General features: G+C 40.7%; 1 protein-coding gene across 2 annotated transcripts in view; it reads right to left on the bottom strand.

Moving 5' to 3' along the window:
- The window catches only part of Rrm1 (ribonucleotide reductase catalytic subunit M1), a 25,067-nt gene that overhangs the window by 3,006 nt on the left and 6,807 nt on the right, over positions 1–15,254 (bottom strand). Inside the window, exons 6-18 of one of the 2 annotated variants that reach the window (XM_029539223.1) lie at positions 14,743–14,782; positions 13,788–13,950; positions 11,999–12,140; positions 10,367–10,450; positions 9,623–9,784; positions 9,283–9,362; positions 7,668–7,869; positions 6,818–6,967; positions 6,405–6,626; positions 5,562–5,638; positions 3,351–3,486; positions 1,151–1,246; positions 20–145 (exon numbers count right to left, since the gene is read on the bottom strand). In XM_029539223.1, the coding sequence (XP_029395083.1) occupies positions 20–145; positions 1,151–1,246; positions 3,351–3,486; positions 5,562–5,638; positions 6,405–6,626; positions 6,818–6,967; positions 7,668–7,869; positions 9,283–9,362; positions 9,623–9,784; positions 10,367–10,450; positions 11,999–12,140; positions 13,788–13,950; positions 14,743–14,782 (1,680 nt within the window). The remainder of the gene's footprint in view (positions 1–19; positions 146–1,150; positions 1,247–3,350; positions 3,487–5,561; positions 5,639–6,404; positions 6,627–6,817; positions 6,968–7,667; positions 7,870–9,282; positions 9,363–9,622; positions 9,785–10,366; positions 10,451–11,998; positions 12,141–13,787; positions 13,951–14,742; positions 14,783–15,254) is intronic. The other variant, XM_029539227.1, reaches the window with a different exon arrangement.

Here is a 15,254-nt window from a genome sequence, read left to right as displayed (position 1 = left end):
TGGGCTCAGCAATATGAATGTTTAAAGACTGGCTTTGATCGATGAAAGCACCTCTCTCGGCTGCCATCTTGAGAACAGTCTTCTGAGAGATTTCCCACACGGTCTTATAGAGTTGCTTCAGGTCATCAGGAATTTCTGGTATGCTCTGGAAAAGGAAAACTATGTGCTGTTGTTGTTGTTGTTTTAATTCCAGTTAAAGAAAGCAATAAAACTAACAGACTAATTATCCTTGCAAGGATGCTGGGTTGGATCTTCCTGCAGACCTGACACCGCTATGAGTTAGTATCTGAATGCTTAGAGTAAGTTAGCTCAAACTACTTATCTCTTGCTTAGAGAGTCAATAAAATCTCATTTACCAACCAAATATAAATGTGATGCAGTGGCTTAAACATCCATCTTGAACTGGCTTATGGACAAAACAGTGACTGTTCTAGACATAGTTAGGAAAGGAAGGGAAAATAAGAGCTAAGCTAAATGAAAGAAAAACAAATAATCAGGACTAAACAGGGACCTGATCAAGGAAGTACTGAGATAAGCTCCTTTAAATTGGATAAATAAAGCCAGAACACCAGACTGCACTTAAAGTCAAAATAAATCAGGTTTTCTTAGGTCTATGGCCAACTGTATTGAAACACACAACCTGACCGATGCTACACTTTCTGCCATGAGACTCTAAAGTTGCCAAGCTGACCAGTGTATAGCCAAGGCATCTATCTTGAGACCCAAATGCTTGTGGGTCAAATGCAGTCATCTTATTGTTAAGTGCTACCTAACTACCTTCTGCACTGGTGATCTCAGTCCCCCACACTTTTTTAGTTCAACTCCAATTTCAAGTTTTAAGAAATGTAAGAATTCATGACTTATTTACTTAGCAATAAAGGCATCCCAAGCTTCAAGGTTTTAAAAGTTCCCAGGTTGTGCAGAAAAACTGGGAACCGGTGCTGTATCGGAGAAACAATACAGACCATATAAAGATGTATGCAACTCTAGCACAACAATGCAGAGAGACATTAATAGAGCCTGCATGGCCACAATGAAAGGCTGTTTTCCTACGCACTGCCTGGGAGAAGGGACCTGGCTGGGAGAAGGGACATGGTACCACAATGGTCAGCTCAGCTCCTAGAAAGCACATGTTATTTCCAGTCTGTACCTGAATGGAGCCATTGCATGCAATAATCTGATTTTTCATCTCTTCATTCCACAAGCCCCGCTCAGTAAGATCTTTCAGTAAGTGAGGATTCACAATCTGATGAAAAAGCAGAAAGCATACCTGTCAAGAAATAAAATAACATCGGCACAACCTACAAAAGGGACACAGGCCTAGAGCCCAAAATAAGTAAGACAGATGAATAACGTATTAGATCTCCCCACTGTTTTTACACAACTGAGGAGGACATTTCACCACAAAAAGCTACAAAACCCTTAAGGTCTTGACACCTATTATGAAAGACAAAGTGTATTGTGATAATCACTCTACAATGTATATATACATGGATGCATATTGTTGGGCTCAGCAATATGAATGTTTAAAGACTGGCTTTGATCGATGAAAGCACCTCTCTCGGCTGCCATCTTGAATAAATATATATATATATATGCATCACACATATACATCAGATTATCTATCTTTTAAGGTTTTGACTGTATGTGTGTACATATCCAGACAAATCAAATCCCTTGAAGCTGGAATTACAGGTGGTTGTGAGCCTTCAGTGTGGGAGATGAGAACCAAACTTAGGTCTTCTGTAAGAATAGCACATGTACTGGGCAGTGGTGGCGCACGCCTTTAATCCCAGCACTTGGGAGGCAGAGGCAGGCTGATTTCTGAGTTCAAGGCCAGCCTGGTCTACAGAGTGAGTTCCAGGAGCCAGGGCTATACAGAGAAACCCTGTGTCGAAAAACCAAAAAAAAAAAAAAAAAAAAGCACATGTTCTTATACTCCAAGGGCACCTGCTCATACACATGCACATTCCCGCTGACACACACAATAAAATAAATCTTTAGTTCAGCCATTAAAGGTTATGTGCCACCACACAACTAGAGTTTCCTCCCTGGAACTCACATGGTGGAAGGACAGAACTCCCAGGAGTTGTCCTCTGTTCATGGTATGAGCATTCCGTCCCCACCTCACCCCCCAAAAGTTTTTAAAAGCTAAAGAAAAAAGAAACGGTACTGTCTACGCTGAGTAAGTTTATATAAACTGATTCTTCTTTGGTTTTCTAAAGTGACTGAACAATAAATACTTGAGTAAAATAACTAGAAATGCAACTTCCCTATACCTCACAAAGACTTATTTCAGGACACCTGGAAATTCACATTTTTGTTTGTTTGTTTTAATTAGTAATTTCTGACCCTGTAGCACATAAATTCTCATTGTTAACCATAACTAAGCACCCCCACCCCTTCTTTTTAAAATTATGTAGCTCAAATTACTGTAGAACTAGCCATATAACCAAGAATGAGCTTGACCCTCCAATCCTCTCCCCTCCACTTCCCCAGTTCAAGAATTATGGGCATAACCACCATTCTTGACCTGAGAACTACTCTATAATGTTGTGTTGTGTTTTGTTTTTTTAAAAAGGAGTAGGGAAGAGGGGATGCTATGTAGCCTAGGCTAGCCTAAAACTAGAACACCTCCTGCTTCAGTTTCCCAAGTGCTGGAATTATAAATACAGACCACCGTGCCTGAGTGATAATACTTCTTTGGACACCTTTACTATCCCAACTGAAGCATGTGAGGTTGCAAATACAAAACATCATGCAGCAAGTGGTGAAACATACCTATAATCCAAGTACAGAGAAGGCAGAGGCAGGAGGATCACTCAGTAGGCAAGTTGGAGGCCAGCCTGATTTTCAGTGAGGCTTTTCCAAAAAACCAAAACCTGGGTGGTAGCAGCACATACCATCAGTCTCAGCATTCAGGAGGCAAAGGCGGGTGGATCTCTGTGAGTTCAAGGCCAGCCTGGTCCAGGAGGCAAAGGCGGGTGGATCTCTGTGAGTTCAAGGCCAGCCTGGTCTACAAAGTTCCAGGACAGCCAGGGCTGCTACACAAAGAAGCTCTATCTTAACCACCCTGCCCCAATTTTAGCCACGTGTTGACTCTGACTAGGCCAGGCATGGTGGTGCACACTTGTAACCCCAGCACCTGAGAACTGGAGAAAGAATGATCTGTTCACGGCTATCCTCAGCTACATGGTAAGCTTGAGGTCAGACAGGTCTACTTGAGACTGTTTAAAACAAACAGAAGGGTTACTCTCATACTGTAAGTTAGTTGTTTAAGCAGACTATGAGTAAGCTTTTACTCTCAGTTTTCAGAAGAGCTTCTATAAATCTGGTTGTAAAATTCTCACCTGAAATTCCCCTGACAAGACTCTGCGAGTGTAGATGTTACTGGTATAAGGCTCAATGGACTCATTATTCCCCAGAATCTGAGCCGTTGAAGCAGTAGGCATTGGGGCAATAAGTAAACTGTTTCTTATACCATACCTTTAAAAAGAGAGAGAGATTAGAGCTAGTCTGCCAAGAAGGCAGCTATTCTGCATCACCTAGTGTAGACAGATGCTGGGAGTACATCCCAGAGACATTTAACTCACATACTGACTTCATTAAACTCCATCAGGATACAGTACACAGCACGGATGCCGCAGCCCCAACAGAACCAGCACAATTGTAACTATGAGCAAGTCTTAAAGTCCCCACTGATGCCACTGGCTCTGTGGCACTTAGGAGTCACACAGAGCACTCAACGCACTGCTTTGCCCAGGGAAACTGAACTCAGTCCTCAGCAGCTCATCTGAATCAAGGCACATCCATTCAACCCCACTCATCTTCTCTGTGTGCCTCTATGACCGCCAGCCCCTTCCTAAAACAATGCTGTGTAAATGGTCAAGATTAGTCATGTATGACTACAATCCTCATGATCCTGTGTAAAGGGCACATTGTGCTGAGAAAATCCAGACTTTACCTACTACCAATTATTAGTTTTTAAAAAGTTAATTTTTTCACTAAAAGTGAAAAAAGTTCCAAGAGTGTTTAAACAAGAATATATTATTGAACATTCTTAGAACTCTCCACAGCTTAGCCTAAGAGCTACCAATTCCACGGGCTGCAAGATGGCTCGTGGGTAAAGGTACCTGTCACCAAGCCTGATACCCTGGGGACAATATATAAGGTATATCTTGTTCAGCATGGTAGGAGAGAACCAACTCCTTCAAAGCTGTTCTCTGACCCCCACATGTGCACCAGTATACATCACACATACATACAATAAATAAATATTAAAAGTAGAAATATGTGTAGAGACCAACACTATAGCATTTTCCTGAACAGGTGGGCAATGAACACAAATGTGAAAACAAATGCTGTTCATCAAGCCTTTCCAGTGACTACCACAGACTTTAACTGCACTGCTTGTATTAGTTAAGTTCCTCTAACACAGACAGCCCATCCTACGTCCCACACTTACGGACCATAAGTTGAGCCTCAGGTCCTAGTTTGTACAACTAGGTTCAAAGCTCAGTCACCCTCTAGATGTAAGATATCAGTTATCTCACGTCTCTACTTCCTCATCTGTAAATCCCAATCATGGTTATAGATAGGAAAACACTTTCACGTCATACTTGCTCAATCCCAATTATGGAATCATCAGTAATTATAATTACACTACACTAAAAGATCTCTAAACCAAAACACCAAAGTCTCAGAATATGTCATATTCAATCACATTTACATGACAAACTGTGTGTGTGTGTGTGTGTGTGTGTGTGTGTGTGTGTGTGTGTGTGTGTGTATGGAAGAGGTCTAGAAAAACACATCAACAAGGCTTATCTCTAGGAAAATAAATTAGGCTTCTGCTTGTTTTGTGTAGCAAGCCATCTGGTAGAAATATAAAGCATAGATTTTACTTTCTATTTTAGTTCTGTATTTAGGGTAGAGCACAATGATCTGTAAGTTTACAGCCAGCCTGGTCTATATAGCAAGTTGTAGGCCAGCCGGGGCTGTATAGTAAGACATTTAGAATACACACACACACACACACACACACACACACACACACACACACACACACAAAATAAAATTAAATCAATGAATTAAAGAATAAAAACATTTTTAAAACTAAGACTTATTTGGGTCAGGTAGTAATGGCACACGCCTTTAGTCCCAGTGTTCGGGAAGCTGAGCCAGGAGGCTCTCCAAGTTTGAGGCCAGCCTGATTTACACAATGAGTTCCAGGACACTGGGAGCTATATAGTAAGACACTTATCTAAAAAACCCCAAAACCAAAATAAAACAAAAAATTGACTAACATGGTTGTTCAGCTCCTCAAATAACAACTCACACTGTAATGCCTACTGTGTGTTGAAAGGCTTTCACTATGCCAAACAACTTTCATGTAACTATTTTCTTATACTTTCCAAAGCCATTTCTGTGGTAGGTCATTTTAGCCCCATTTCAGAAGATAATTTTTAAGCTTCAGAAGATACACTAGCATATCCAACTCCAGAAGAGCCAGAAGAGCCCAGCCTCCTGGCTTGCAGGACACTTTATACCTCACCACTTACTTTGCAATCTTCTCCTTGAGAAGCTTCCAGTCCCACAGGTTTGTAGGAGTAACATTCCACATATCATACTGAAGAATCTAAGAGATAAATATCCCACATTTATGATGTTACGTTGGGGCAATTTAAAACAATGACCAAAAAAATTTTTTTAAATAACTAACTGCCATATCCCCACATTCCAGCAACTTCATCTTGTAGTCAACACACTAAGGGACAGCCATCAGCTGCGCTGAGTCTCTTAGACATGGCTCCATTAAGCATATTGCTCAGAAGCAGCCTGGGGCCTCACCACACTCCTAAGAATCTACAAAATAGGAAATCTTAGCATCCATTAAACAATTTAAGAGACACATTCCTTTTATAATAAAACATACTCTGATCTTTGCTTCCTTCATCTGTTTATTTGGCTGAGAATACCAATTTTCAAATAATCACATATTAGAATTTCTAAGTATCAGAACAAACTTCAAAACTAAATCTTTATAAAGAAGAGATAAAGGCAGCAAGGAAGTCAATTCTAAGAGGGCTCCCCAGATTCCAGTCCCTGGTGTCACAGACCATGGATAATTAATCTATGTCCTCCACTAGCCTACCAGTGTGAACAGGTTTTGGGAATATCATAACTCTCAGTCTCTTGCAAAACAGGGATTTCTGGATTTAGGGTGCACTTGAATAAATCTAGGCCTTAATAATCCAAAACAATCCCATCTCAAGGTCCTTAACTACATCTGTAAAGAACCTCTCACAACCCAGTACAGCCTCCCAGGTTCCATGGAGGAGGAGTCATTATTTAGCCCATACCCACTACTCACAGGCAAAAGAAAATCTCAGCCATATACTTACACCTTTGCTGACTGGAGATCCCTCATATGTTTCGTAGGGGCCACACTCCTTGGCTAGTTCACAGCTGGCTTCTAGGGCTCCATAATAAATGGTTTCAAAGATCTGCTTATTTAATAACTGGGCTTCTGGGCTCTCAAAGGGATATCTCATGAGGATGAAAGCATCTGCTAAACCTTGTACCCCAATTCCAATGGGCCGATGGCGTTTATTTGATAAGTGTGCCTTTGTGCCAAAAGATTTAGGAAAAAAGAAAAGAAAACATCACTGAACTCAGAAGGCTACCCACATTCTACACTTACACACAACCTCTTCATTTTCCTTCTCTCACACCAATCTGGGGACAGTTAGACCAAGACAAATGTCCTCCATCTGGATTCACTAATGATCAATAAAGCAGAAAAATCTATCCATACCTCTGGAATAGGGTAGTAGTTTATATCAATTATTTTATTCAGATTTCGGACAATGACTTTAGTGACTTCTGCCAGTTTCTCAAAGTCATACGTATGTTCTGGTGTGACATACATATTCAGAGCCAGAGAAGCCAAGTTACAGACTGCAACCTGCAATACAGAGAAAGGTGTCAGAACCATACACTCCTGGTTTCTTCTTCCTGTATCAATGAGATCACTAGAGCCTTTGGAATAATCAGATATGAAAACTTACAACACCCCTAACTCCAGTGCAGAGGACCAAACTCAAGGAATGTATTAGTCTTTACTGGGAACCCTCTTTACAACCCAGCTAAATCCCCGACCCCTAAAACCGCAGTTTTCCCATCCTTTATCAGCAGGTTTCTACACCCCATGGATTCTACTCCTCTGCTATCAGTCAAATGAGTTGTACTATTCAGAATACTGAAATAGGTTTTTGGTTTTGGTTTTGGTATTTTGGTTTTCTCAAGACAGGGTTTCTCAGTGCAGCCCTAGCTGTCCTGGAACTCACTCTATCGACCAGGCTGGCCTCAAACTCAGAGATCTGCCTGCCTCTGTTCTGGGATTAGAGGTGTTTACCACCACCTGCCCAGTTCTTAACTGTACTGGGGGGGGGGGGGAAATTCCGTTCTCCTTTCTCCCAGGTACTTAAATTGTTTTTAAAATGCAGCTTAGTTAACATAACTCCACCACATAATTTCTTTTTCAGTGCTGGGGAATAAAATCTCCTTCAAAAATTTCAAGTAAGCACTGGGGTCAGTGAAGGACGACAAGCAGTAACCACCTCTCCAGTCCCTCAATGTGCTAGGCAGTCAGTCTCTCCACCTACCTCATCTTTACTGGTGTACTCTACTATTTCTGTACACAGGTTGCTGCATTTGATGGTCCCCAGGTTCTGCTGGTTGCTCTTCCGGTTACAGGAATCTTTGTAGAGCATGTATGGGGTACCCGTCTCCGTCTGGGACTCAATGATGGCGTACCAAAGCTGCTGAGCTTTTACAACTTTTCGGACACGACCCTGCTTCTCGTAACTGAAAGACAAAGCTAGTATTACCTCAATATTCACACCCTAGGAAGAATACAGTAAAATATAAAATTAGGCAAATTCTCAAAGCTTTGCTAATGAGAGAAAAAATGAATGACGTTCATTTTTTTAAAAAAGGTTGGTTCTATTTGTGTGTCTGTTTAAATATATGTGCATGAGTGTTGTGACTGCGCATGCCTGTGCACTTGGAAGCCAGACCTGAGTTACTGATATTTCCAGGACACCTGGCTTCTTATCTAGTTATCTGAAATCTAAATCAGGGCCTCAAGACTGTATACAAACACTCTTAACTACTAAACCATTTCTCCAACCCTGAAATCCATTTTCTATCAGCTAAGACCACAGAAAACCAGGCAGCTTTAGAGTCCTTCAAATGACCCTTGACCCCACCAAGTCAATACTACTTTTCACAATAAAAAGGAACAAAACCACCATCCAGACTGGGAGCTGCTTCCAGAGCCTGTGCCTCGCAGCCTGCATCTGCTTTTGCTTTTCCTTCTGCTTTGCGTTCCCTGTTGCTCGGGGCTTTCTTTCTCTAAGTCGCTTCTCCTCCTACACGCAGCTGCACACTGAACATCACTGCCAAAGCTGTCTACTTTCTCAGACCCTAACCTAAAAGGGCATGGCTTTCTCTCTTCCTCTTTTACAGACCCCTCCCTGCAGTTGATAATATTTATAGCTTGCCTGCCCTCTTATTTTTCTCAAACTCTACTGAAACTGTCCTTAACCTTCAAAAAAACAAAAACAAAACAAAACAAAATTTAGTACTGTGCTCATTTTAACTTGTGTCTCCTATTTACTTGTGATTTATATTACCAAAAGTCCTACACTGGAGCCAGGGAGATGGCTCGGTAAGTAAGGGTACTTGCTGCCACACCTGATAACATGAGTTTGATCCCTGGGACCCACACAGTAGAAGGAAAGAACCAACTCCTGCAAGCTGTCCCCTGACCTCTATATATACACTGTGGCACTCGTGTCCCCAAACCCAAAATAATTATATGTAATTTTAAAAATAATAATGAAAAGTATATATTATAAAATAACTCAGCTAGTCTTTATCTCAGTTTTTATAAAGATAAATTAAAAATGCAAAGTGCCCAAATTTTAAGGAAATAAATACTAATTTTGGTACAAAAAAAAAAAAAAATCAAGAAACATCCAACAAAAATCAAACTAACAATTACACTCTTCTAGATACTTTCAAAGATTTCTAGAAATGAGCTAATGATGAAATAGTTTTCTGTTTTTCCACTGGTAGGGATTAAACTCGGCTGTTGCCTAGCAACATGGAAATCGAGTGTTCTCAAGCGCTCTAGCGTACACACTTCTGGTATTTGGATGCCCAGTGAGAGAAGCGTTGGCTCTGATGCTTACGACATTAGCAGTTTTCTCATACCTTTCATATAACTTCTCAAACTCCTCTCCCCAGACCTCGTCCAGACCAGGACACTCATTGGGACACATCAATGACCAGTCCTGCCAAGAAGGAGTGCCAGCATGAGAGATGTCACGGAGCAGCCACAGTCCTTCCCACACACTGCGACAAGGGGCCACCATGGAAATCTGCTGTCTAAGTCAGAGTGGGGGTCTAACGCTGTAGTTCTGCCTGCTTGCATTTGATTTTAAACACAGGTCAGGTGTCAACGACTCTTGAGAACTTGCCGTCTGTGGCATCACAGAGGTGAAGGACTGAAGAACAAAGCTTGTAAGAACCGAGCAGCGAGGAGCCCTCTCACCTGGTTAGTCTCCACTCGCTTCATGAAGAGATCTGGGATCCAAAGCGCAAAGAAGAGATCGCGTGCTCTCTGCTCTTCCTTGCCTGTGTTCTTCTTCAAGTCAAGGAACTCAAAGATGTCTAAGTGCCAAGGTTCCAGGTAAATAGCAAATGCCCCTGGGCGCTAAAGGTAAGTAAGTCAGCATTCTTATCCAAGTCAAAATAAAACAAAGAAGCTTCATATTTTGCAAAACACTTGCATAATGCCTCTTTTCATCTGTACTATGACCAGTGAGTAAATTAAGTGAAATAAGTAAAAGTATCAAAAAAGTAAACTACTAGTATTTTTCGTAAATGACAGAAAACTTGGGGCTGGAGTGATGCTCAGCAGTTAAGAGCACTTGCTGCTTTGACAAAGGATCACAGTTATACTCCCAGCACCACATTCATAACTGCCCATAACTCCACTTCCAGATCTGGCATCCTCTTCTGGCCTCCAGAACTCTAGAACTTAGTTCCGAGCTAAGTTTCCAGTACCAACAGTGGGTGTCTCACAATCACTTATAACTCTCCAGCTCCAGAGGTCTTCTTCTGGTCTCCATGAACACCCTCATGCACATGCTCACACACACATATACACATACTAATCATATTAATAAGAATAAGCTAAATCTTTAAAAACAAAGTAAAACAATATATAACAGAACCAAGTTGTATACCTAAAGACTTAATTCTGATTTCTAGCCCTTGTCCATAACAAGTATACCTTGTTTCCACCTTGATCCACATAACGAGCTGTGTTGTTATATACTCTCAGCATTGGCACAAGGCCATTAGAATTGCCATTAGTCTGAAAGAAAGGACAAAAATAAAGGTACATGATTAAGATACAGGACTCAGGCAATGAAAAAAACAGAACAGCCCCAAAGTAAAAACTGTCCCTGATCTTTTGTTCAAAACAGTGACTAACTTTCTAGGCACCCATCTATGAAGTTTGAGCTACTCCCCACCTCAGCAATGAAAATATAACACCCAACATAAGCAACAACAAAATATTGTTATGTAAGCTTTATGGTAAGCTACTTTACAACAACCCTACTTCATGAGATGTAATACATTAAAAAAAAAAAAAATAAAAATCCAGAACCAAGGTAGCTAAATTTGAGCTCTGCAATCTAACGGTCACTATTAGATTAAAGATGTACTTTGGGGCCTGGGCATCATGCAATACATCTTTAATCCCGGCGCCAGGAGACAGAAGCAGAAGCAGGTGGATCTCCAAGAGTTTCAGGCCAGCCCGGCCTACAGAACAACCAGAGCTACACAGAAAAATCTTGTCTCAAAAAAATCAAATAAAGATATACTTTGGGTACCATTTAGAAAACAAAACATACTATGATAGCACTTCCCCACCCCCTAAAGAATTCAAGGCAACATAATGAAAATGATATGCTATGCTGTTAACATACCAAGATAACAAAATGGAAACTCTCAGCAATAAATGGATTATAGACTGAGGCTAAGCAAACAGTGTTACGACTGAAAAATACCTTTCAAATTCTTTAAATTTTCTAACCCCCAAGGTAAATCTTTGAAAGAGTCTGAAAAGATAAGTGGGCTGTGGCTCACTCTACAAATTCAGATGATTGATTGATAGACAGACAGACAGATAGATAGATAGATAGATAGATAGATAGATAGATAGATAGACAGACAGACAGACAGACATAAGGTAGGTAAATCCCCGAGTTCAAGACCAGCTTTATTGACAGTGAGTTGAGTAAAATGAGTAACTCCTGTAAAATATGCAACAGGCTTGGCACATAATGAGCAATCAATAAATGAGAGCTGGCTGGGCATAGTGGTAACATGTCTTTAATCCCAGCACATGACAGACAGAGGCAAGTAGATCTCCCTGAGTTCCAGGCCAGCCTGGTCTACAAAATGAAGCCCTGTTTCAACACAACAATGACAAAAAGATGGCTATTATTACTGCTTTTTTAAAAATTGTAATTCTGCCAGGCAGTGGTGGCGCATGCCTTTAATCCCAGCACTTGGGAGGCAGAGGCAGGCGGATTTCTGAGTTTGAGGCCAGCCTGGCCTACAAAGTGAGTTCCAGGACAGCCAAGGATACACAGAAAAACCCTGTCTCAAAAAACAAACAAACAAACAAAATCATAATTCTAAAATCTGAGCTAAAAAATACTGTAGAGATAATCTCACACAGCCTCACCCTCCAATACAAGACAGGAAGCAAAAAGCAAAATGCCTCCCTCCTACTCACACCAACAGGTTGTAATTAGCAGAAGCCCAAGCCTCCCAAGCACTAGCAATACGACAGTGTGCCCTCCAGATCACACATATGAGTGGTATCAAAGTCTTATAACTTAACACTTACCCCAGCGATATAGCTACCAGTGGCCCGAATACAACTCACAGCAACACCAATTCCCCCAGCGGACTTAGAAATCAAGGCACACTGCTTCAGAGTATCATAAATTCCTTCAATGCTGTCATCTTTCATACTCAAGAGGAAACAGCTACAGTGAGAAAAAAAGACAACTAATGCAAGTAAGTCAGTGAGCGACATAGAGCAATTAGATTATCTAGATGTCTACATCAGGCAACAAGAGATCTAAAGTCTACGAAGCTCCTAAGTGTTTGCAGAAGATGGAAAAAAACCTTTTTTTTTAAAAAACAGATTTATATATATATGAGCACCATGTAGCTGTCTTCAGACATACCAGAAGAGGGCATCAGATCCCACTACCGATGGTTGTGAGCCACTATGTGGTTGCTCGGAATTGAACTCAGAACCTCTCGAAGAGCAGTCAATGCTCTTAACCGCTGAGCCATCTCTCCAGCCCCTTTCCCCTTTTTTTAAAGATTTATTTACTTTATATATATGAGGGGAAATACCTTTTACTGAATACAAAACATCAATATATTATTTTAAATTAAATTAACTGTTAACTACCTTAGACATTAAACCCAGAAGGAAGTCTTATAGGTAAGCCTAAAATATCAAGCCTAGTTTTTACCAGACTACTTATGTGCCAGGATTCATTTTCTTAAACAAATTCTTAAATATACATCAGATTTTTTCAATTGTTAGAAAGCCACCAAGAAAAATGAAGTTCCTTGGTTTTTTGTTTGTTTTTGTTTTTGAGACAAGGTCCTGAACATAGCACCATCCTGAAACTCACTACGTACCAGGTTGGTCTCAAACTCAAGAGATCCCACCTACCTCCAGAAGGCTGGGATTAAAGTCATGAACTACCAGGCCCAGCCTTAAAAAAATGAAGTTTTTGGAAAACAAATACCATATAGTTAGCAAATTCTTTGACATGTACATTAAAAATACAGTTCCCTTGCTCTTTTTTGTTGTTATTATTGTTTATTTGTTTGGGTTTGGAGGGTACTGGGTCTTGAGACAGGGTTTCTCTGTGTAGCCCTGGCTGTCTTGGAACTCAATCTGTAGAATAGGCTAGCCTTGAACAGAGATCCCCCTGCCTCTGCCTTCCAGTACTGGGATTAAAGGCCTGTGCCACCACAGTCCAGCCTGCAGTCTTTTTAAAACAGATGTCCCACTTACTTAACCTTTGGATCTATGTCTTCACACTCACCTTCCCTAGCATTCGTCTAGAGGGTCTCTTTGTCATCTTGAATGTTAAATGACTCAAATCGATTCTACTCATTGACTTTCTATAAAATACTCAGGTATTAAGATTATATACACGTCTATATAACACCTACCTCAAGAAAGAAGACGCCACAAAGACCCTAATTGTAATTTCTCTAATTAGTTATCCTTCTGAAGCCTGTCTTTAATTCAAAATATTATAGCAATCCACGCCTAATAATATGTAGTCTTAACTTATTTTCATGGTTGTAAAGCATTCCATTGCATAATTATCCCATATGTCCATGCGCTTGTTCATGGTCATTGGATTATTTTCAATTTATTTGCTTTTCTAAAAACTGCTAAAATTCTTCCTCCCCTCTATTTATTTGTTTATGAGGGTATCACTATGATTAGCCCAAGCTGGCATTGAATTCTCCATCCTCCTACCTTAGCACTACCATTTCCAATGTTTTCAAGATTCTTGGACAGTTGGGTGCTGGGAATCAAACTCAAGGCCCCACCCATGCAACAGCAACAAAAAGCAGCTTCAGATGATACGTGCCTAGAGAGCTGTGGGCGGTTGGTGCCAGCATTGAAGAGAGTAGGGGAGGCATGAGTAAACCACTTCTCAGAAAGTAGGTTGTAGGTTTCAATTGCAGCATCAATATCTCCTTTGTGAATTCCCACAGAAACCCTCATCAGCATATGCTGTGGTCTTTCAGCCACTGAAAACAAAGAAGGAGTTTCCAGATAACAAGACACGTCAGAATAATTAGTCTGAAACCCATCTGAACCAAAAAGTTAACAGCAAAAGAAACTTCTAAAAACTTTACAAACAAGCAAAACAATTATTTCAACTTAGAGATATTTTTACTCTTCCTACCATGTTTGTTTATAATCAAATAACAAAAGGTTATTTGGATGACTGCAAAATGGCTCAGCCGGCACAAGCACTTGTTGAACCTGAGTTCAATCCCTGGCTTCCAGTATCCTTCCCTCTTTACCTCCCTTCTTTCCTCCTTCCCCATACCCATGCACACAAATAAATGTAATAACGTTCTATAATGTGTCTGGTGTTTTGCTTACATATGCATGTCTGTGCCCACAGACACAAGAAGAGGGCATTGGGCCAGGAATGACGGCGCATGCCTTTAATCCCAGCACTTGGGAGGCAGAAGCAGGCGGATTTCTGAGTTCGAGGCCAGCCTGGTCTACAGAGTGAGTTCCAGGACAGCCAGCGCTATACAGAAAAACCCTGTCTCAAAAAAACCAAAAAAAAAAAAAAAGGGCATTGGATCCCCTAGAACTGCTGTTAAAGACAGTCACAGGGTGACACATGGATGCTGAGAATTGAACCTGGGACCTCTGTAAGAGCGACCTGGGCCATCTCTCCAGCCACAAGTGCAGTAAATGTTTTAAAATGTTATTCAGAGTCTAAATAGAAATGTTAAGGCGAATAGTGCAAAGCTCTACATTTAATATAATGAATAAAAACAACATACATTTTCATTTCTTACCTTTTCCATTGATCTTCAACAAATATGACCGTTCCAGTGTCTAGAGGAGCAAAGCAGTCAATGAATTCTCCAGTTTTTAAATACACAGTGGCTATGTAATTCATCGTAAGGTGATCTGTTGAAATCTCTCAATGTTATCATTTTAAATGAAAAGAATAACTTTTACTGTTTCTATCTTCAGTCTAGAACAGTATCATGTGGCTGTTCTACTTTAGCAAAGATTACATGCCAATTTCTGGAAAAGGCCTGTTTGCATGCAAGTGTACAACACTATTGGCTGTGGTATGCAGCAGCAGCAAGATGTCCCCACATCTCTGAGTGCTTGTAGGAGACTAGACACTAACTGAGACATAATTAATTTCCAGAAAAGTATATTGAACAGTTATCTCCATCTTAAGACTAAAACTTATTACATAGCTTATGAATAAGAAATGGAGCCAGGGGCTGGAGAGATGGCTCAGTGGTTAAGAGCACCGACTGCTCTTCCGAAGGTCCCGAGTTCAAATCCCAGC

Source organism: Mus pahari, chromosome 1, assembly GCF_900095145.1.
Source record: "Mus pahari chromosome 1, PAHARI_EIJ_v1.1, whole genome shotgun sequence".
Taxonomy (NCBI): domain Eukaryota; kingdom Metazoa; phylum Chordata; class Mammalia; order Rodentia; family Muridae; genus Mus; species Mus pahari.
The sequence above is the reverse complement of the archived record's forward strand: the minus strand, read 5'-3'. Positions and strand labels throughout refer to the sequence as shown.